At 61.9% G+C, this 22,154-nt stretch overlaps 1 protein-coding gene across 1 annotated transcript in view; it reads right to left on the bottom strand.

Annotated features, from left to right (window-relative positions):
• The window catches only part of LOC147344898 (uncharacterized), a 43,725-nt gene extending 31,047 nt beyond the window's left edge, over window positions 1-12,678 (bottom strand). The window contains exons 1-7 of the mRNA XM_086375586.1: window positions 12,666-12,678; window positions 12,465-12,597; window positions 7,117-7,243; window positions 5,062-5,127; window positions 4,045-4,095; window positions 1,972-2,043; window positions 859-1,005 (exon numbers count right to left, since the gene is read on the bottom strand). Coding sequence (XP_086231712.1) covers window positions 859-1,005; window positions 1,972-2,043; window positions 4,045-4,095; window positions 5,062-5,127; window positions 7,117-7,243; window positions 12,465-12,597; window positions 12,666-12,678 — 609 coding nt within the window. The remainder of the gene's footprint in view (window positions 1-858; window positions 1,006-1,971; window positions 2,044-4,044; window positions 4,096-5,061; window positions 5,128-7,116; window positions 7,244-12,464; window positions 12,598-12,665) is intronic.
• Window positions 12,679-22,154: the final 9,476 nt, after the last annotated feature.

The following is a 22,154-nucleotide window of genomic DNA, read 5'->3' as shown; positions in this document are numbered from 1 at the left end:
CACCCCCGTGGACGCGGTGGGGCTACTGGTAGCCACGGGAGTGGAGGTGGTGGACGCGGGAGCATAGAGTGTGCTGCTGGGCGTGGCGGAGGATGTGGCTGACGGCGGAGAGGGCACCCCCGTGGCGACAGGCTGGCTAGCGGTGTCACTGGGAGGAGTCCCCGTGGTGGTGGGGTGCGGGGGCGGCACACTGGCGCTCGGGGCAGGTGGGCTGGCACCCTCGGCCGGAGTGGTACTGGCCCTGGTGCTGCCGGGGGCCGGGGAGGAGGCGCCTAGCGATGTGGCGGGAATGGCGCTGGAGCGGAAGGGAGTCGCCGTGCTGCGGGGAGTGGTGAAGATGGAGGTGGCGGCCGGCGTGCTGGCCGAGGTTGCCTGGACAGGGAAGGTGCTGTGTGTGCGGGGGGTGGTGGGGCCGGAGGAGATGATCCCGGTGGTGGGGGTGGCCGCGGCCGTGGGCGTGGCCGAGGCCGCGGCCGCGGGGCTGCGGGTGGGTGTGGCTGAGGGGCTGGCCAGAGCGAGTGTGGAGCCGAGGGCCACGGCGGAGGTGGCGGTGGTGGATGGAGCCGCGGGCCCGGCGGATGTGGCCTCGGTGGTGGCGGGCGCGGAGCTGGGGGCTCCCGTCCCGACCGAGGAGGGAGGGAGAGTCGTGGATGTGCGCGGCGCGGCGGAGGCCGGGAGGGGTGAGGTGAATGCGGAAGTGAGGGCGCTCCCGCCGGGGTAGATGGTGGAAGAGGTGAGGGCCGGAGCGCTGGGCCGTGCGGTGGGCATGGGTGTGGTCACCAGGAGGGTGCTAGCAGCCCCGGTGGTGCGCGCGGCGGCGGCAGAGGGCAGAGTGGCCGTGAGGGAGGTGGCCGGGGCTGCGGTGTCCCTGGGAGTGGCGAGCTGCGTGGTGGAGCCGCTGGGCGTGCTGGCGGGAGGCGAGGGGCCGGCAGTGGTGTGGGTGGTGGGGAGTGTGGTCATGTCGGTGGGCAGAGGGCTGGTGTGCGGGGTGGAGGCGGAGGCGGGCTCTGTGCTGGGGGCAGGTGGAGGGGAGCGAGGCACCCCCGTGGACGCGGTGGGGCTACTGGTGGCCACGGGAGTGGAGGTGGTGGACGCGGGAGCATAGAGTGTGCTGCTGGGCGTGGCGGAGGATGTGACTGACGGCGGAGAGGGCACCCCCGTGGCGACAGGCTGGCTAGCGGTGTCACTGGGAGGAGTCCCCGTGGTGGTGGGGTGCGGGGGCGGCACACTGGCGCTCGGGGCAGGTGGGCTGGCACCCTCGGCCGGAGTGGTACTGGCCCTGGTGCTGCCGGGGGCCGGGGAGGAGGCGCCTAGCGATGTGGCGGGAATGGCGCTGGAGCGGAAGGGAGTCGCCGTGCTGCGGGGAGTGGTGAAGATGGAGGTGGCGGCCGGCGTGCTGGCCGAGGTTGCCTGGACAGGGAAGGTGCTGTGTGTGCGGGGGGTGGTGGGGCCGGAGGAGATGATCCCGGTGGTGGGGGTGGCCGCGGCCGTGGGCGTGGCCGAGGCCGCGGCCGCGGGGCTGGGGGTGGGTGTGGCTGAGGGGCTGGCCAGAGCGAGTGTGGAGCCGAGGGCCACGGCGGAGGTGGCGGTGGTGGATGGAGCCGCGGGCCCGGCGGATGTGGCCTCGGTGGTGGCGGGCGCGGAGCTGGGGGCTCCCGTCCCGACCGAGGAGGGAGGGAGAGTCGTGGATGTGCGCGGCGCGGCGGAGGCCGGGAGGGGTGAGGTGAATGCGGAAGTGAGGGCGCTCCCGCCGGGGTAGATGGTGGAAGAGGTGAGGGCCGGAGCGCTGGGCCGTGCGGTGGGCATGGGTGTGGTCACCAGGAGGGTGCTAGCAGCCCCGGTGGTGCGCGCGGCGGCGGCAGAGGGCAGAGTGGCCGTGAGGGAGGTGGCCGGGGCTGCGGTGTCCCTGGGAGTGGCGAGCTGCGTGGTGGAGCCGGTGGGCGTGCTGGCGGGAGGCGAGGGGCCGGCAGTGGTGTGGGTGGTGGGGAGTGTGGTCGTGTCGGTGCGCAGAGGGCTGGTGGGCGGGGTGGAGGCGGAGGCGGGCTCTGTGCTGGGGGCAGGTGGAGGGGAGCGAGGCACCCCCGTGGACGCGGTGGGGCTACTGGTGGCCACGGGAGTGGAGGTGGTGGACGCGGGAGCATAGAGTGTGCTGCTGGGCGTGGCGGAGGATGTGACTGACGGCGGAGAGGGCACCCCCGTGGCGACAGGCTGGCTAGCGGTGTCACTGGGAGGAGTCCCCGTGGTGGTGGGGTGCGGGGACGGCACACTGGCGCTCGGGGCAGGTGGGCTGGCACCCTCGGCCGGAGTGGTACTGGCCCTGGTGCTGCCGGGGGCCGGGGAGGAGGCGCCTAGCGATGTGGCGGGAATGGCGCTGGAGCGGAAGGGAGTCGCCGTGCTGCGGGGAGTGGTGAAGATGGAGGTGGCGGCCGGCGTGCTGGCCGAGGTTGCCTGGACAGGGAAGGTGCTGTGTGTGCGGGGGGTGGTGGGGCCGGAGGAGATGATCCCGGTGGTGGGGGTGGCCGCGGCCGTGGGCGTGGCCGAGGCCGCGGCCGCGGGGCTGGGGGTGGGTGTGGCTGAGGGGCTGGCCAGAGCGAGTGTGGAGCCGAGGGCCACGGCGGAGCTGGCGGTGGTGGGTGGAGCCGCGGGCCCGGTGGATGTGGCCTCGGTGGTGGCGGGCGCGGAGCTGGGGGCTCCCGTCCCGACCGAGGAGGGAGGGAGAGTCGTGGATGTGCGCGGCGCGGCGGAGGCCGGGAGGGGTGAGGTGAATGCGGAAGTGAGGGCGCTCCCGCCAGGGTAGATGGTGGAAGAGGTGAGGGCCGGAGCGCTGGGCCGTGCGGTGGGCATGGGTGTGGTCACCAGGAGGGTGCTAGCAGCCCCGGTGGTGCGCGCGGCGGCGGCAGAGGGCAGAGTGGCCGTGAGGGAGGTGGCCGGGGCTGCGGTGTCCCTGGGAGTGGCGAGCTGCGTGGTGGAGCCGGTGGGCGTGCTGGCGGGAGGCGAGGGGCCGGCAGTGGTGTGGGTGGTGGGGAGTGTGGTCATGTCGGTGGGCAGAGGGCTGGTGGGCGGGGTGGAGGCGGAGGCCGGCTCTGTGCTGGGGGCAGGTGGAGGGGAGCGAGGCACCCCCGTGGACGCGGTGGGGCTACTGGTAGCCACGGGAGTGGAGGTGGTGGACGCGGGAGCATAGAGTGTGCTGCTGGGCGTGGCGGAGGATGTGGCTGACGGCGGAGAGGGCACCCCCGTGGCGACAGGCTGGCTAGCGGTGTCACTGGGAGGAGTCCCCGTGGTGGTGGGGTGCGGGGGCGGCACACTGGCGCTCGGGGCAGGTGGGCTGGCACCCTCGGCCGGAGTGGTACTGGCCCTGGTGCTGCCGGGGGCCGGGGAGGAGGCGCCTAGCGATGTGGCGGGAATGGCGCTGGAGCGGAAGGGAGTCGCCGTGCTGCGGGGAGTGGTGAAGATGGAGGTGGCGGCCGGCGTGCTGGCCGAGGTTGCCTGGACAGGGAAGGTGCTGTGTGTGCGGGGGGTGGTGGGGCCGGAGGAGATGATCCCGGTGGTGGGGGTGGCCGCGGCCGCGGGGCTGGGGGTGGGTGTGGCTGAGGGGCTGGCCAGAGCGAGTGTGGAGCCGAGGGCCACGGCGGAGGTGGCGGTGGTGGATGGAGCCGCGGGCCCGGCGGATGTGGCCTCGGTGGTGGCGGGCGCGGAGCTGGGGGCTCCCGTCCCGACCGAGGAGGGAGGGAGAGTCGTGGATGTGCGCGGCGCGGCGGAGGCCGGGAGGGGTGAGGTGAATGCGGAAGTGAGGGCGCTCCCGCCGGGGTAGATGGTGGAAGAGGTGAGGGCCGGAGCGCTGGGCCGTGCGGTGGGCATGGGTGTGGTCACCAGGAGGGTGCTAGCAGCCCCGGTGGTGCGCGCGGCGGCGGCAGAGGGCAGAGTGGCCGTGAGGGAGGTGGCCGGGGCTGCGGTGTCCCTGGGAGTGGCGAGCTGCGTGGTGGAGCCGGTGGGCGTGCTGGCGGGAGGCGAGGGGCCGGCAGTGGTGTGGGTGGTGGGGAGTGTGGTCATGTCGGTGGGCAGAGGGCTGGTGTGCGGGGTGGAGGCGGAGGCGGGCTCTGTGCTGGGGGCAGGTGGAGGGGAGCGAGGCACCCCCGTGGACGCGGTGGGGCTACTGGTGGCCACGGGAGTGGAGGTGGTGGACGCGGGAGCATAGAGTGTGCTGCTGGGCGTGGCGGAGGATGTGACTGACGGCGGAGAGGGCACCCCCGTGGCGACAGGCTGGCTAGCGGTGTCACTGGGAGGAGTCCCCGTGGTGGTGGGGTGCGGGGGCGGCACACTGGCGCTCGGGGCAGGTGGGCTGGCACCCTCGGCCGGAGTGGTACTGGCCCTGGTGCTGCCGGGGGCCGGGGAGGAGGCGCCTAGCGATGTGGCGGGAATGGCGCTGGAGCGGAAGGGAGTCACCGTGCTGCGGGGAGTGGTGAAGATGGAGGTGGCGGCCGGCGTGCTGGCCGAGGTTGCCTGGACAGGGAAGGTGCTGTGTGTGCGGGGGGTGGTGGGGCCGGAGGAGATGATCCCGGTGGTGGGGGTGGCCGCGGCCGTGGGCGTGGCCGAGGCCGCGGCCGCGGGGCTGGGGGTGGGTGTGGCTGAGGGGCTGGCCAGAGCGAGTGTGGAGCCGAGGGCCACGGCGGAGGTGGCGGTGGTGGATGGAGCCGCGGGCCCGGCGGATGTGGCCTCGGTGGTGGCGGGCGCGGAGCTGGGGGCTCCCGTCCCGACCGAGGAGGGAGGGAGAGTCGTGGATGTGCGCGGCGCGGCGGAGGCCGGGAGGGGTGAGGTGAATGCGGAAGTGAGGGCGCTCCCGCCGGGGTAGATGGTGGAAGAGGTGAGGGCCGGAGCGCTGGGCCGTGCGGTGGGCATGGGTGTGGTCACCAGGAGGGTGCTAGCAGCCCCGGTGGTGCGCGCGGCGGCGGCAGAGGGCAGAGTGGCCGTGAGGGAGGTGGCCGGGGCTGCGGTGTCCCTGGGAGTGGCGAGCTGCGTGGTGGAGCCGGTGGGCGTGCTGGCGGGAGGCGAGGGGCCGGCAGTGGTGTGGGTGGTGGGGAGTGTGGTCATGTCGGTGGGCAGAGGGCTGGTGTGCGGGGTGGAGGCGGAGGCGGGCTCTGTGCTGGGGGCAGGTGGAGGGGAGCGAGGCACCCCCGTGGACGCGGTGGGGCTACTGGTAGCCACGGGAGTGGAGGTGGTGGACGCGGGAGCATAGAGTGTGCTGCTGGGCGTGGCGGAGGATGTGGCTGACGGCGGAGAGGGCACCCCCGTGGCGACAGGCTGGCTAGCGGTGTCACTGGGAGGAGTCCCCGTGGTGGTGGGGTGCGGGGGCAGCACACTGGCGCTCGGGGCAGGTGGGCTGGCACCCTCGGCCGGAGTGGTACTGGCCCTGGTGCTGCCGGGGGCCGGGGAGGAGGCGCCTAGCGATGTGGCGGGAATGGCGCTGGAGCGGAAGGGAGTCGCCGTGCTGCGGGGAGTGGTGAAGATGGAGGTGGCGGCCGGCGTGCTGGCCGAGGTTGCCTGGACAGGGAAGGTGCTGTGTGTGCGGGGGGTGGTGGGGCCGGAGGAGATGATCCCGGTGGTGGGGGTGGCCGCGGCCGTGGGCGTGGCCGAGGCCGCGGCCGCGGGGCTGCGGGTGGGTGTGGCTGAGGGGCTGGCCAGAGCGAGTGTGGAGCCGAGGGCCACGGCGGAGGTGGCGGTGGTGGATGGAGCCGCGGGCCCGGCGGATGTGGCCTCGGTGGTGGCGGGCGCGGAGCTGGGGGCTCCCGTCCCGACCGAGGAGGGAGGGAGAGTCGTGGATGTGCGCGGCGCGGCGGAGGCCGGGAGGGGTGAGGTGAATGCGGAAGTGAGGGCGCTCCCGCCGGGGTAGATGGTGGAAGAGGTGAGGGCCGGAGCGCTGGGCCGTGCGGTGGGCATGGGTGTGGTCACCAGGAGGGTGCTAGCAGCCCCGGTGGTGCGCGCGGCGGCGGCAGAGGGCAGAGTGGCCGTGAGGGAGGTGGCCGGGGCTGCGGTGTCCCTGGGAGTGGCGAGCTGCGTGGTGGAGCCGGTGGGCGTGCTGGCGGGAGGCGAGGGGCCGGCAGTGGTGTGGGTGGTGGGGAGTGTGGTCATGTCGGTGGGCAGAGGGCTGGTGGGCGGGGTGGAGGCGGAGGCGGGCTCTGTGCTGGGGGCAGGTGGAGGGGAGCGAGGCACCCCCGTGGACGCGGTGGGGCTACTGGTGGCCACGGGAGTGGAGGTGGTGGACGCGGGAGCATAGAGTGTGCTGCTGGGCGTGGCGGAGGATGTGGCTGACGGCGGAGAGGGCACCCCCGTGGCGACAGGCTGGCTAGCGGTGTCACTGGGAGGAGTCCCCGTGGTGGTGGGGTGCGGGGGCGGCACACTGGCGCTCGGGGCAGGTGGGCTGGCACCCTCGGCCGGAGTGGTACTGGCCCTGGTGCTGCCGGGGGCCGGGGAGGAGGCGCCTAGCGATGTGGCGGGAATGGCGCTGGAGCGGAAGGGAGTCGCCGTGCTGCGGGGAGTGGTGAAGATGGAGGTGGCGGCCGGCGTGCTGGCCGAGGTTGCCTGGACAGGGAAGGTGCTGTGTGTGCGGGGGGTGGTGGGGCCGGAGGAGATGATCCCGTAGGTGGGGGTGGCCGCGGCCGCGGGGCTGGGGGTGGGTGTGGCTGAGGGGCTGGCCAGAGCGAGTGTGGAGCCGAGGGCCACGGCGGAGGTGGCGGTGGTGGATGGAGCCGCGGGCCCGGCGGATGTGGCCTCGGTGGTGGCGGGCGCGGAGCTGGGGGCTCCCGTCCCGACCGAGGAGGGAGGGAGAGTCGTGGATGTGCGCGGCGCGGCGGAGGCCGGGAGGGGTGAAGTGAATGCGGAAGTGAGGGCGCTCCCGCCGGGGTAGATGGTGGAAGAGGTGAGGGCCGGAGCGCTGGGCCGTGCGGTGGGCATGGGTGTGGTCACCAGGAGGGTGCTAGCAGCCCCGGTGGTGCGCGCGGCGGCGGCAGAGGGCAGAGTGGCCGTGAGGGAGGTGGCCGGGGCTGCGGTGTCCCTGGGAGTGGCGAGCTGCGTGGTGGAGCCGGTGGGCGTGCTGGCGGGAGGCGAGGGGCCGGCAGTGGTGTGGGTGGTGGGGAGTGTGGTCATGTCGGTGGGCAGAGGGCTGGTGTGCGGGGTGGAGGCGGAGGCGGGCTCTGTGCTGGGGGCAGGTGGAGGGGAGCGAGGCACCCCCGTGGACGCGGTGGGGCTACTGGTGGCCACGGGAGTGGAGGTGGTGGACGCGGGAGCATAGAGTGTGCTGCTGGGCGTGGCGGAGGATGTGACTGACGGCGGAGAGGGCACCCCCGTGGCGACAGGCTGGCTAGCGGTGTCACTGGGAGGAGTCCCCGTGGTGGTGGGGTGCGGGGGCGGCACACTGGCGCTCGGGGCAGGTGGGCTGGCACCCTCGGCCGGAGTGGTACTGGCCCTGGTGCTGCCGGGGGCCGGGGAGGAGGCGCCTAGCGATGTGGCAGGAATGGCGCTGGAGCGGAAGGGAGTCACCGTGCTGCGGGGAGTGGTGAAGATGGAGGTGGCGGCCGGCGTGCTGGCCGAGGTTGCCTGGACAGGGAAGGTGCTGTGTGTGCGGGGGGTGGTGGGGCCGGAGGAGATGATCCCGGTGGTGGGGGTGGCCGCGGCCGTGGGCGTGGCCGAGGCCGCGGCCGCGGGGCTGGGGGTGGGTGTGGCTGAGGGGCTGGCCAGAGCGAGTGTGGAGCCGAGGGCCACGGCGGAGGTGGCGGTGGTGGATGGAGCCGCGGGCCCGGCGGATGTGGCCTCGGTGGTGGCGGGCGCGGAGCTGGGGGCTCCCGTCCCGACCGAGGAGGGAGGGAGAGTCGTGGATGTGCGCGGCGCGGCGGAGGCCGGGAGGGGTGAGGTGAATGCGGAAGTGAGGGCGCTCCCGCCGGGGTAGATGGTGGAAGAGGTGAGGGCCGGAGCGCTGGGCCGTGCGGTGGGCATGGGTGTGGTCACCAGGAGGGTGCTAGCAGCCCCGGTGGTGCGCGCGGCGGCGGCAGAGGGCAGAGTGGCCGTGAGGGAGGTGGCCGGAGCTGCGGTGTCCCTGGGAGTGGCGAGCTGCGTGGTGGAGCCGCTGGGCGTGCTGGCGGGAGGCGAGGGGCCGGCAGTGGTGTGGGTGGTGGGGAGTGTGGTCATGTCGGTGGGCAGAGGGCTGGTGGGCGGGGTGGAGGCGGAGGCGGGCTCTGTGCTGGGGGCAGGTGGAGGGGAGCGAGGCACCCCCGTGGACGCGGTGGGGCTACTGGTAGCCACGGGAGTGGAGGTGGTGGACGCGGGAGCATAGAGTGTGCTGCTGGGCGTGGCGGAGGATGTGGCTGACGGCGGAGAGGGCACCCCCGTGGCGACAGGCTGGCTAGCGGTGTCACTGGGAGGAGTCCCCGTGGTGGTGGGGTGCGGGGGCGGCACACTGGCGCTCGGGGCAGGTGGGCTGGCACCCTCGGCCGGAGTGGTACTGGCCCTGGTGCTGCCGGGGGCCGGGGAGGAGGCGCCTAGCGATGTGGCGGGAATGGCGCTGGAGCGGAAGGGAGTCGCCGTGCTGCGGGGAGTGGTGAAGATGGAGGTGGCGGCCGGCGTGCTGGCCGAGGTTGCCTGGACAGGGAAGGTGCTGTGTGTGCGGGGGGTGGTGGGGCCGGAGGAGATGATCCCGGTGGTGGGGGTGGCCGCGGCCGTGGGCGTGGCCGAGGCCGCGGCCGCGGGGCTGGGGGTGGGTTTGGCTGAGGGGCTGGCCAGAGCGAGTGTGGAGCCGAGGGCCACGGCGGAGGTGGCGGTGGTGGATGGAGCCGCGGGCCCGGCGGATGTGGCCTCGGTGGTGGCGGGCGCGGAGCTGGGGGCTCCCGTCCCGACCGAGGAGGGAGGGAGAGTCGTGGATGTGCGCGGCGCGGCGGAGGCCGGGAGGGGTGAGGTGAATGCGGAAGTGAGGGCGCTCCCGCCGGGGTAGATGGTGGAAGAGGTGAGGGCCGGAGCGCTGGGCCGTGCAGTGGGCATGGGTGTGGTCACCAGGAGGGTGCTAGCAGCCCCGGTGGTGTGCGCGGCGGCGGCAGAGGGCAGAGTGGCCGTGAGGGAGGTGGCCGGGGCTGCGGTGTCCCTGGGAGTGGCGAGCTGCGTGGTGGAGCCGGTGGGCATGCTGGCGGGAGGCGAGGGGCCGGCAGTGGTGTGGGTGGTGGGGAGTGTGGTCGTGTCGGTGGGCAGAGGGCTGGTGTGCGGGGTGGAGGCGGAGGCGGGCTCTGTGCTGGGGGCAGGTGGAGGGGAGCGAGGCACCCCCGTGGACGCGGTGGGGCTACTGGTGGCCACGGGAGTGGAGGTGGTGGACGCGGGAGCATAGAGTGTGCTGCTGGGTGTGGCGGAGGATGTGACTGACGGCGGAGAGGGCACCCCCGTGGCGACAGGCTGGCTAGCGGTGTCACTGGGAGGAGTCCCCGTGGTGGTGGGGTGCGGGGGCGGCACACTGGCGCTCGGGGCAGGTGGGCTGGCACCCTCGGCCGGAGTGGTACTGGCCCTGGTGCTGCCGGGGGCCGGGGAGGAGGCGCCTAGCGATGTGGCGGGAATGGCGCTGGAGCGGAAGGGAGTCGCCGTGCTGCGGGGAGTGGTGAAGATGGAGGTGGCGGCCGGCGTGCTGGCCGAGGTTGCCTGGACAGGGAAGGTGCTGTGTGTGCGGGGGGTGGTGGGGCCGGAGGAGATGATCCCGGTGGTGGGGGTGGCCGTGGCCGTGGGCGTGGCCGAGGCCGCGGCCGCGGGGCTGGGGGTGGGTGTGGCTGAGGGGCTGGCCAGAGCGAGTGTGGAGCCGAGGGCCACGGCGGAGGTGGCGGTGGTGGGTGGAGCCGCGGGCCCGGCGGATGTGGCCTCGGTGGTGGCGGGCGCGGAGCTGGGGGCTCCCGTCCCGACCGAGGAGGGAGGGAGAGTCGTGGATGTGCGCGGCGCGGCGGAGGCCGGGAGGGGTGAGGTGAATGCGGAAGTGAGGGCGCTCCCGCCGGGGTAGATGGTGGAAGAGGTGAGGGCCGGAGCGCTGGGCCGTGCGGTGGGCATGGGTGTGGTCACCAGGAGGGTGCTAGCAGCCCCGGTGGTGCGCGCGGCGGCGGCAGAGGGCAGAGTGGCCGTGAGGGAGGTGGCCGGGGCTGCGGTGTCCCTGGGAGTGGCGAGCTGCGTGGTGGAGCCGGTGGGCGTGCTGGCGGGAGGCGAGGGGCCGGCAGTGGTGTGGGTGGTGGGGAGTGTGGTCATGTCGGTGGGCAGAGGGCTGGTGGGCAGGGTGGAGGCGGAGGCGGGCTCTGTGCTGGGGGCAGGTGGAGGGGAGCGAGGCACCCCCGTGGACGCGGTGGGGCTACTGGTAGCCACGGGAGTGGAGGTGGTGGACGCGGGAGCATAGAGTGTGCTGCTGGGCGTGGCGGAGGATGTGGCTGACGGCGGAGAGGGCACCCCCGTGGCGACAGGCTGGCTAGCGGTGTCACTGGGAGGAGTCCCCGTGGTGGTGGGGTGCGGGGGCGGCACACTGGCGCTCGGGGCAGGTGGGCTGGCACCCTCGGCCGGAGTGGTACTGGCCCTGGTGCTGCCGGGGGCCGGGGAGGAGGCGCCTAGCGATGTGGCGGGAATGGCGCTGGAGCGGAAGGGAGTCGCCGTGCTGCGGGGAGTGGTGAAGATGGAGGTGGCGGCCGGCGTGCTGGCCGAGGTTGCCTGGACAGGGAAGGTGCTGTGTGTGCGGGGGGTGGTGGGGCCGGAGGAGATGATCCCGGTGGTGGGGGTGGCCGCGGCCGCGGGGCTGGGGGTGGGTGTGGCTGAGGGGCTGGCCAGAGCGAGTGTGGAGCCGAGGGCCACGGCGGAGGTGGCGGTGGTGGATGGAGCCGCGGGCCCGGCGGATGTGGCCTCGGTGGTGGCGGGCGCGGAGCTGGGGGCTCCCGTCCCGACCGAGGAGGGAGGGAGAGTCGTGGATGTGCGCGGCGCGGCGGAGGCCGGGAGGGGTGAGGTGAATGCGGAAGTGAGGGCGCTCCCGCCGGGGTAGATGGTGGAAGAGGTGAGGGCCGGAGCGCTGGGCCGTGCGGTGGGCATGGGTGTGGTCACCAGGAGGGTGCTAGCAGCCCCGGTGGTGCGCGCGGCGGCGGCAGAGGGCAGAGTGGCCGTGAGGGAGGTGGCCGGGGCTGCGGTGTCCCTGGGAGTGGCGAGCTGCGTGGTGGAGCCGGTGGGCGTGCTGGCGGGAGGCGAGGGGCCGGCAGTGGTGTGGGTGGTGGGGAGTGTGGTCATGTCGGTGGGCAGAGGGCTGGTGTGCGGGGTGGAGGCGGAGGCGGGCTCTGTGCTGGGGGCAGGTGGAGGGGAGCGAGGCACCCCCGTGGACGCGGTGGGGCTACTGGTGGCCACGGGAGTGGAGGTGGTGGACGCGGGAGCATAGAGTGTGCTGCTGGGCGTGGCGGAGGATGTGACTGACGGCGGAGAGGGCACCCCCGTGGCGACAGGCTGGCTAGCGGTGTCACTGGGAGGAGTCCCCGTGGTGGTGGGGTGCGGGGGCGGCACACTGGCGCTCGGGGCAGGTGGGCTGGCACCCTCGGCCGGAGTGGTACTGGCCCTGGTGCTGCCGGGGGCCGGGGAGGAGGCGCCTAGCGATGTGGCGGGAATGGCGCTGGAGCGGAAGGGAGTCGCCGTGCTGCGGGGAGTGGTGAAGATGGAGGTGGCGGCCGGCGTGCTGGCCGAGGTTGCCTGGACAGGGAAGGTGCTGTGTGTGCGGGGGGTGGTGGGGCCGGAGGAGATGATCCCGGTGGTGGGGGTGGCCGCGGCCGTGGGCGTGGCCGAGGCCGCGGCCGCGGGGCTGGGGGTGGGTGTGGCTGAGGGGCTGGCCAGAGCGAGTGTGGAGCCGAGGGCCACGGCGGAGGTGGCGGTGGTGGATGGAGCCGCGGGCCCGGCGGATGTGGCCTCGGTGGTGGCGGGCGCGGAGCTGGGGGCTCCCGTCCCGACCGAGGAGGGAGGGAGAGTCGTGGATGTGCGCGGCGCGGCGGAGGCCGGGAGGGGTGAGGTGAATGCGGAAGTGAGGGCGCTCCCGCCGGGGTAGATGGTGGAAGAGGTGAGGGCCGGAGCGCTGGGCCGTGCGGTGGGCATGGGTGTGGTCACCAGGAGGGTGCTAGCAGCCCCGGTGGTGTGCGCGGCGGCGGCAGAGGGCAGAGTGGCCGTGAGGGAGGTGGCCGGGGCTGCGGTTTGCATGAGTGCGGTTACTATGTAGGTTTTCAAACTCTCACTTGTTTTTGTCATGGAAGAAGTGGGCAGAGTGTCTGTGGTTGAGGTGGCATTCTCTGCAATGTCCGTGGGAATGGTGATTTCTGTTGTGGATCCAGTGGAATTTCTCTTGTGTGTTGAAAGGACAGCAGTGGTGTGGGTATTAGGGAATCTGTTAGTCAGAGTGAGGAAAGGGCTCCTGTCTCTGGTTGAAGCAGATGGAGACTGATGCTTACTGATGGGTGATATCAAGGTATTGGTGGTCACTGAAGTAGAAGTAGTTGGATAAAAGACTGTATTTGTGAGAGTATATGATCGTGTGACTGGGGCTGCAGAAGTAATCTCTGTCGTTACAGTATCTGCACAAACCTCAGTGGTAGTAAGAAATGTGGTTTTCCTGGTGGAAGAAGCATGAGATGTTGGGTCCCTTGTCTCACCTTTTTCGGTCATGGCCACATTGGTGGAGGGTGGCCCCTTGGTAGTGGATGTCAAGAGTGTATCAGTGCTGGTTGGCACAGGGCTGGATTTGGATGTGGTAAATGTGGCAGGGCTGCTTGAGGACATGACTGGAGAAACTGAAGTAACTGAGTCAGTGAGAGTTTCTGTGGGAATGTCAGTCATTGGAATGAATGTCGTTTTCTCGGAGCCCATCGTGCTCACAGGAGTTGTGTTTGGTGTACCTATTCCCGTGGTTGCTTCAGTGGCAGTAGAGACAACTGGTGTTGTAGGTGTTGTTAACATATCAGTTGAAGTGGGTGCTGGAGTGGTGGCTGTGGATGTTTTAAAAGTACTGACCATGTCTGGAAGAGAAGTAGTGCTCACAGTATGGGTGGCGGGTGAGAAGCTTTTGTCTGTTGTTATCAAGGTGTTCCTAGTCGTCAGAGAAGGGGTAGTAGCAGAGGTAGGCACGATTGTCGGGGTAGGAGACACAGTTGTGTGGACACTTGCAGCAGCTGGGGTAGCCCTTTTAGTGGTACCAGTCATAGAGGAGATCAGAGTGTCTGGGGTTGTGTGTGAGGTTGGGACAAAGGAGGAGGGTGGGGCCGTGGTTGTGGGAGTTTTCCCTGCAGTGGTGACTGTGGGGGGACTGGTCACGGCGGAGGTGACTCTCTTGGTTGTTGACATGGCATAAGTACTGGTGATGGTTGTCCGTGGTGTCTCTGTCCCAGGTGTGGTGGCGTGAGAGCTGGGGAAGGACACTTGGGTCTGGCTCACACAGGTGGTGGTGGGGTAAGTGGTGGTGATTATGAGCCTCGTTGGATTGGTGCACTCTGTCGAGCCCATATAGACGATCATGGTAGGTGGGGTGGTTTCAACCTTGAAGACAAACTTGGACGTGGGGCTTGTTGGGGGGTTGGAATTGATGGGTGATTTGAGCAATGTTTCAGACAGGGATTTTGAGTGGGGGGAGGTGCTGATAGTCTTGGGTATGTTTTCCCTAGCATCAGGACTGGGAGAAGTTTGGGGGGTGTTCAGTGGCCACTTTGCTGTGCCTTTGGAGTGTGGGGGATTCCTCAGAGCAGTGCGCCAAAGCTCATTAGAGGTGGATGTGGCTGTGGCTGAAGTTCCTGTATTGGCGGTAGAACAGAGGAACTCAGTGGTAGGTCGGCCCGTCACCTTAACACCACATATTTACTCACTTCCCCATGTTCCAGGTACGTGTCACAGAAGGTAGGAAGTGCCACCAGTTATTCCCCCATCAGAGCACTTTGGGGCCGGGGTCCTTCCAGGTTCTAAAGGCCAACATCTGGGGACTTCCCTGGTGATCCAGTGGCTAAGGCTGTACGCTCCCAATGCAGGGGAACCAGGTTTGATCCCTGGTTGGAGAACTAGATCCTACGTGCCGCAACTAAGAGTTCGAAAGACGCAACTAAAGATCCCATGTGGCGCAACTGAAAGATCACATGTGCCGCGACTAAGACCAGACGGAGCCAAATACACAAATATGTTTTAAAATCATAATAAATATATGAGGGCCAAAACATCTGTCTGCTCCCCAGGGCAGCCTCCCCATGGGAAGTTTCAGTGGAGACACCCTTGATTCCTTGGCCACCTTGTCTGAGTACTGACCTCACAGTCCTGAAATGGCGGTGCTGAGCACGCAGGTTCAGCAAAGGTCCTGCCTCCTCCCATCGCCTCTCCCATCCCTTCCTCCTCACACACCCACGTTCCCCTTACTCTGCTCCTTCCTCCCACCTTCTCCTGCTGCCCAGAGTCTTCAGCCCTTCTGGTTCTGTGCCCCACCCTCTGGCCCACCTCTGCCCCTCTCCCTGTGACCCGCTGCTGTCTGGGTTGATTCTCCTCTTTGGAGAGACAGACAGAGAACCCAGCCAAACCTGGGCTGAGGATGGGGACCCATCATGGACTCTGGGAGACAGGGTTGCCAGGGAGAGCAGAAAGTTGCCAAGAGAACACCAAAGGGGAAGATGGAGACTGAAGCTCAGACTTCACTGAGTTTGAGGGGCAAGGAGAGAGGACCACACACAGGCTGAGAGACAGGACAGAAAAGGAAACTTCCAGAAAGAGATACCTCGGCAGGCAGGCGTGAGTCCTGGGGGACCTTAATGTGTAGCTGTGAGTGTTAATAACAAACATAGATATGTTTTTGAGACTTCCCCGGTGGGCCAGTAACTAAGGCTCCATGCTCCCAGTGCAGGGGGTCTGGGTTTGATCCATGGTCAGGGAACTAGACCCCTCAAGCTGAAACTAAGACACGGCTCAACCAAATAAATAATATTCTTTTTAAAAAGGTACCAAAAAGATGTATTTTCTATTACCTATTCTATCTCGATTAACTAGTCTACAAACATGAGCCCTTCTCTTTACAGATACAGTATCCTCAACCCCATTTTACAGGTTACCGCTCTCACCAGAGTGAGGCTCAAAGATCTCAAGACGCTAAGGGTGACCGACAGACACAGCAGTTTCGAGCAGGAAACACCTAGACCTCCTGCCCTCTCTGGGGTTAATGTCCTCAACTAGACTCAGAACGTCTTGGGAGCCATCAAGATCTCCCCCCACCACCCTGCCAAGGACAGCTGTGTCCAGAAACGTGGGCTGGGTCGGGGTGGGAGAGTCAGGGGCAGAGCTGGAGGAGGGGCCACTGTGACCAAAAGTGAAGATGCCCCAGAGAAAGGAGGGGTTCCCAGGGCAGACGCAGGTCCCTCAGGAGGGCTGAATGGACGGAAGTAAAGGGAGGGATGGGGCTTCCCCGGGGACTCGGTGGTAAAGAATCTGCCTGCAATGCAGGAGACGCAGGAGGCATGGGTTCAATCCCCGAGTTGGGAAAATCCCCTGGAGAAGGAAATGGCAACCCACTCCAGTATTCTTGCCTGCGAAATCCCATGGACAGAGAAGCCCGACGGGCTACAGTTCCTGGGGTCGCCAAGAGGCAGACAACACTGAAGTGACTGAGCAGGCACGCACAAAGGGAGAGAGAGAATCCACGCTGGAGGAAGCATCAGAGCTGGGGGAGCAGGAGCAACAGGACAAGGGGAGCTCCAAAAACTGACTCCAATTGGGAAGACCAGAAAGAGGTTATCCCATCCAACTGATGCACGCGGACTCCTGCAAACCTGCTCCGTCCCAGGGGAGAGAGCAGCACCCCTGGGACCCAGCTTCCCTCCCTTCCCCCGCCTCGGTTCTGCCCGCACAGAGAGCTCTGAGGGACCCCTCCTCAGGCTCCTTAGACCTCAGAGTCCCCCCAAACACACACACACACTCTGCCCTGGGACATCAGGACGGTCTCCGCAGCCCTCCCCCACCGCGCCTCCTTACCTGTGGACCCCAGGAAGGCCCTGAGCATCCAGAGGAGACGCAGCACCCTGAACAGCTGCATGGGTCCGGAGGCGCCGCGGAGGCTGGGAGCAGGGCCAGTACCAGCACGGGGGATCGCAGCTGGGAGGCCGCACGTGTGCACAGCAGCACCAGATGAAGTTATCTGCCCTGCTGGGCATGGGGGCTGAACATAGCTTCACCTTTGCAGGGCTCCACCTTCCCCCTTTCCCCCCTCCTCCCTGGATCTGCTGTTGCTGCAGGGAGGGTGGACTACCTAGAAGATAAGACAAGCCCAGGGGGTGTCAACCAGGAAGAGCTGCTGGTGGCCCAACCCCAGGATGCCTGGCCCACTCAGAGCAGTTCCTAGGATACTTCCCTTCCTTACCCTTCCCCTGCCCTCCACCAAGAACTAGCAAAACTGGACAGAGAACTCACTTGGCCAAGACCTTGGACTCTGGAGTCTGGGGCCTCTCCTTAGTTTCACTCCCATTGGTTTAGATGGTAAAGTGTCTGCCTGCAGTGCAGGAGACCTGGGTTCGATCCCTGGGTCAGGAAGATCCCCTGGAGAAGGAAATGGCAACCCACTTGCCTGGAAAATCCCATGGATGGAGGAGCCTGGTAGACTACAGTCTATGGGGTCGCAGAGTCAGACACGACTGAGCGACTTCACTTCCACTTTTCACTTTCTTTGCCCTTGGGGGAGAGGAAAACGTGTTCTTCTTCACTCCCTCTGCCCCTCACTCTTCCCCCTCTCCATCTTGCCGTTAGCATGACTTGGGGCTATGACCCCACTGCTAGAGCCAGGGAACAGTGCAAAATTTCATCAGAAGTCATTTTAATATCTGAGGACTTGGTCCAGGTCTCAGAAAAGGAAACACAAATGGCTAGTGGAAACAATCAAATAAAACGACTACTTTTGACCTAGCAGATTAGCAAGTACTAGGAACTTTGATTCTGTCCAGTGTTGGGCAAAGTGGGAAGAATAAACACTTTTATGTGGCTGGCAGGAGTGTAAGTGGGTTGGGCTGCTTTAAAAAGGCAATTTGGTGGCATCTATTAAAATTTTAAATGCACGTTCAAGGACCCAGTAATTCCAACTTTCCATCTCTGTGTTCAAGAAGCACTTTAAGAAGGCATTCATGAGAGTGTTTATTGCCATCCAGTTTATTGCACTTCCAGTAGAAATTGGAAACAACCCAAATAGCCCTCCATAGGAAACTAGAAGGACTATGGACAAGTCATAACATAGACTACCATGTTCAAATCAAAAATAATGGTACCGTCATGGCAAGGCTCTAAGAATGGTTCATGCAGTGAATCCAGTACACAGTTTTGTTAAAACATACACATATATGTTTCCTATGAATACATACACACACATATACACATACATATGTATAAGTGCATTCAAACTTTGGAAAGAGACTCACTCCAATAACAGAGGTAAGGTTAGCTCAAAGAAGCATAAAGGAACTAATGTTGGGAATGATTGTCAGGCAATTCTGGCCCTATCTGTAGTTTTTACTTTGACAAGCATTGTCTCCTTGACCAGACTCTAGCCTGGCCTCCCTGAGTCTCCTTCTCTGCTGAGCCTCAACCTTGAACTATAAAGACTTGGACAGACACTAACAGAGTTTCTAACCACTCAAGGTCCCTAGGATGACCCCAGCCCTCCTTAAAAGTGCCAATCTAAGAAAACTCAAGGCTGTCAGAAGAACTTACTAATTGTTCTAGCCAACAGCTGGGATAGGGCTCCTGTCACCAGGCCTTTGTGAAGGATAGGAGCCTAAATTTATAAGAATGAATAAGAATGCATTGCTCATGCACGTGTGCTCAGTCACTTCAGTCATGTCCAACTCTGTGAGGCTCCTCTGTCCATGGGATTCTCCAAGGCAAGAATACTGGAGTGAATTGCCATTTCCTACTTCAGGGGATCTTCTCCACCCAGAGATCGAACCCCATTATCCTGTGTCTCCTGCTTTGGCAGGTGGAGTCTTTACCACTGAACCACCTGGGAAGCCAGGTAGCAAATCAAGATGAGTTTCACATGGACTACTCACCCCTTTGGGGAATTTTTCACTTTCCCAACACTGCTGAGCCCTTGCTTTCTCTCTTGCCTACACCTTCACTCTCCCTTTAAAATATCACACACATGTGCTAAGTCACTTCGGTCACATCCAACTCTTGGTGACCCTATGGACTGTAGCCCACCAAACTCCTCTGTGCATGAGTTTTTTTTTAGGCAAGAACACTGGAATGAGTTGCTATGCCCTTCTCCAGGGGATCTTCCTGACCCAGGGTTCGAACCCATGTCTCATATGTCTCCTGCATTGGCAGGTGGGTTCTTTACCACTAGTGGCACCTGGGAAACTCTTTAAAGTGTCACTTCTGTGCAAATCTAAGTGGAATTCACTTTATGCTAGACTCTTTTTCCTATTGAAATAGTATATTACTGATTAAGATCTGTCCTTACCACTTTACGGAGAAGGCAATGGCACCCCACTCCAGTACTCTTGCCTGGAAAATCCCATGGACAGAGGAGCCTGGTAGGCTGCAGTCCGTGGGGTCGCTAAGAGTCAGACACGACTAAGCGACTTCACTTTCACTTTTCACTTTCATGCATTGGAGAAGGAAATGGCAACCCACTCCAGTGTTCTTGCCTGGAGAATCCCAGGGACAGTGGAGCCTGATGGGCTGCCGTCTCGGGTCGCACAGAGTCGGACACGACTGAAGCGACTTAGCAGTTACCACTTTAATGTCTGGCTTTGTTTATCTTTGACAACTTGGAGAATATGTTTTTAAAGGTAATTAAAAAGTACTTTAGAGGAACTTTCTGGGAAGGCTGTGGGCTAGGATACATCAGGGCTTCATCTTCCCAGCTAAACAACAACTGCATTAGCAGAATCTGTCTGATCTAACTATTTTGGAATTTTAGAGTCTGTTGAAGGCTTGAAACTTGCAGGGGAAGACCTGGATGGTAAATTGCAAATTTTGGTCAATTTTAGTTCTTAGCACAGTAGCAGCTACCCATTCAACACCTCCAGCCACATGGTAGGCAGCTATGCCTGTGTTCCTGGAGTTGCTCACACACAGCTTGTGGGAGCTAGGGTAGGCAAAAAGGACCATGTACTCCAAATGTCAAGGATCTGTGTTCTGATCCACTGATTGCTACTGATCACATAGGTGCAGGAAAAGAGGTAGATGGCCAAAGTTGTTCCACTTCTCCTGCATTCTTACAAGCCCCTTCCTCTCTACCTGAAATGATTTCTGGGTGATTTAAAGCGCCAACAGCCCTCCCCCCTTCATTTTTTTGTCTTTTCTCCTTTTGAGAGTCAGATATTAAAGACTAAGACATTAAAAAACAACTGCATATATGGGGAAGATTTGAAAGTGGCCATGCATGCCCAGGGGAAGTATTAGAAAAGACCTGACAAGATTTTAATTTGTATATTATGCTGCGATCCTTGGCACAGAGACAGAGCACAATAATAATAAAAAAAAATGAAAACAATAGAAGAAAACAACAGACCCTAGGGAAGGAGGAGAGTCTGATTTCCAGAGTGGCCACACTATTAGATTCAAATATTTATTGTTCAACAAGAAACAAAACATTAGCAAACCAAATTCAATATTGCATTAAAAGGATTACATACCATGATCAAGTGGAATTTATTCCAGGGATGCAAGAATGAATCCATATCTGCGAAACAATCAACATGATACACCACATTAACAAAGTTAAAGATAAAAATCATATGACCATCTCATTAGATGCAGAAAAAGCACTTGACAAAATTCAACAACTTAAGATTTTTTTTTAAACCTCTCAATAAAATGGGTCTGAGAATAACATACCTCAACATAATAAAAGCCTTCTATGACAAGTCCACAGCAAACATCATACTCAGTGGTGAAAAACTGAAAGCTACCTCTTTAAGATCAGGAACAGAACAAGGATGCCCACTCTTGCTCCTCTTATTCAACATAGTATTGGAAATCCTAGGCAAGAAAAAGAAAAGGCTCCATATTGGAAGAGAAGAAGTAAAACTTTCCCTAGTTGCAAGTGACATGATTTTATGTATGCTGCTGAGTTGCTTCAGTCGTGTCCGACTCCGTGCGACCCCATAGACGCCAGCCCACCAGGCTCCCCCGTCCCTCGGATTCTCCAGGCAAGAACACTGGAGTGGGTTGCCATTTCCTTCTCCAATGCATGAAGGTGAAAAGTGAAAGTGAAGTCGCTCAGTCAAGTCCGACCCTCATCGACCCCATGGACTGCAGCCTTCCAGGCTCCTCCATCCATGGCATTTTCCAGGCAAGAGTACTGGAGTGGGGTGCCATTGCCTTCTCCGGATTTTATGTATAGAAAACCCTAAAGATTCCATCCAAAAAAAATACTTGAAAAAATAAATGAATACAGCAAAGTGCAGGGAATGAAACCAATATACAAAAATATGTTGCATTTTTATATTCTAACAACAAGCTAACTGAAAAATTAAGGAAACAATCCCATTTATAATCACAGCAAAAAGAGTAAAATACCTAGGAATAAATTTAACTGAGTGAAAGGCCTGTGCAATGAAAACTGTAAAACATTGCTGAAAGAAATTGAAGAAGACACAGAGAAATGGAAAGATAGTCTGTGCTCATGCCCCATACAGCCATCCCCAAGTTCCCTTCAGTTGACCCAGTGTGCCATATGCATATTCATTTTTTAAAGGTATTCTGTACTCATGGGTTAGAAGATATCACATTGTTAAAATGTTCATACTACCTAAAGCAATCTACAGATTCAGTGTAATCCCTACCAAAACCCCAACGATATTGTTCACAGGAATAGAACCAAATGTTCTAAAATTTATATGGAACTACAGAAGACTCCACCAATCTGTTCTCTGTATCAGTGAGTTTTGTTTTGGGTTTAGATTCCACATCTAAGTGAGATCAGGCAGTACTTGTCGTTTTCTGCCTGAGTTATTTCACTTAGCATAATGCCCTCAAGGTCTATCCACGTTGCTGCACGTGTCAGGATTTTCTTCTTTTTATGGCTAAATAATATCAGATTGTGATATTAGAATAATATGTGTATACACATTTCCTTTTCCATTCATCCATGAATGGACATTTCTCTGTCTTGGCTATTGTAAATAATACTGCAGTGAATATGAAGGTGCAGGAATCTTTTCAAGTTAGTGGGTTATCTTCCTTGAATGAATACTCAGAAGTGGAAATGCTAAATCATATGGTAACTCTACTTTTGATGTTTTCAAGGATCATCCATACTTTTTTCCTTACATTCCAACAGTGCACAGAGGCTCCCTCTTTTCCACATCCTCTCCAACACTTGTTATCGCTTGTCTTTTGATAATAGCCATTCTAACGGGTTAATGTGATTTTGATTTGCATATCCCTGGTAATCAATGATGCTGAGCACATTTTCTTGTACCTGTTGGCTTTCTGTGTATCTGTAGTATGTTTATGATATAGGAACGTCGAGGGTAAAATGCTTTTAAGTATATTTTTTGAAACTTCTGTTTCCGTGTGAAGTTTGTTCCTTGTGAAATTTTTCCCATTAATCAATATCCCCCTTCTCTCCTCACCCCTGCTTCTCTCTTCTTCCTTGTTTTATGTATGCACAGTGATTCCTAAGAAAGGAGTACCTAGCTCACCCTATTCATGTACCCAAGATCATAAAGTGGCATTTCAAGTGGCAGCCAGTTCTGTTCTTAACTTTCGTGCTGGCAGTTTTATTTTATCACCACTTTAATGTAGTTCCTATAAATCCATTATATAAGCTTTATGATTTAACGCAAACACTCTAGCCTGAGAAAAAGCAAGCAGGGGGTGGGAGAACGGGGAGGGAGTAAGAGAACAAGTTTGCCAGTTTCCGTTTGCAATATGACTTAATATTATTGCCATCATTTTCATTCTAATGAGGGCTAATACCCTAATTAATTTCAGTTTGAGATTTATCCTCTTAGGAGGAATGCTCACATTAAGTTAGAGAAATGAATGCCACCATTTATAGATTTATGAGTTTAAAAAAAAAAAAGCTCACAGGAAGCTTGTGCAAGTATTTCTCACATGGCAACTGACTTCTGGGGGCTGTGTATAAGGAAGACCAAGTCAGCTTGAAGACTTCTGAAGGTTCA

Source organism: Bos grunniens, chromosome 25 (assembly GCF_055505025.1).
Source record: "Bos grunniens cultivar Pamir isolate PY7600 chromosome 25, Bosgru_T2T1.0, whole genome shotgun sequence".
Taxonomy (NCBI): Eukaryota; Metazoa; Chordata; class Mammalia; order Artiodactyla; family Bovidae; genus Bos; species Bos grunniens.
Note: the sequence above shows the minus strand (reverse complement) of the source record. Positions and strands in the feature narration are given on the sequence as shown.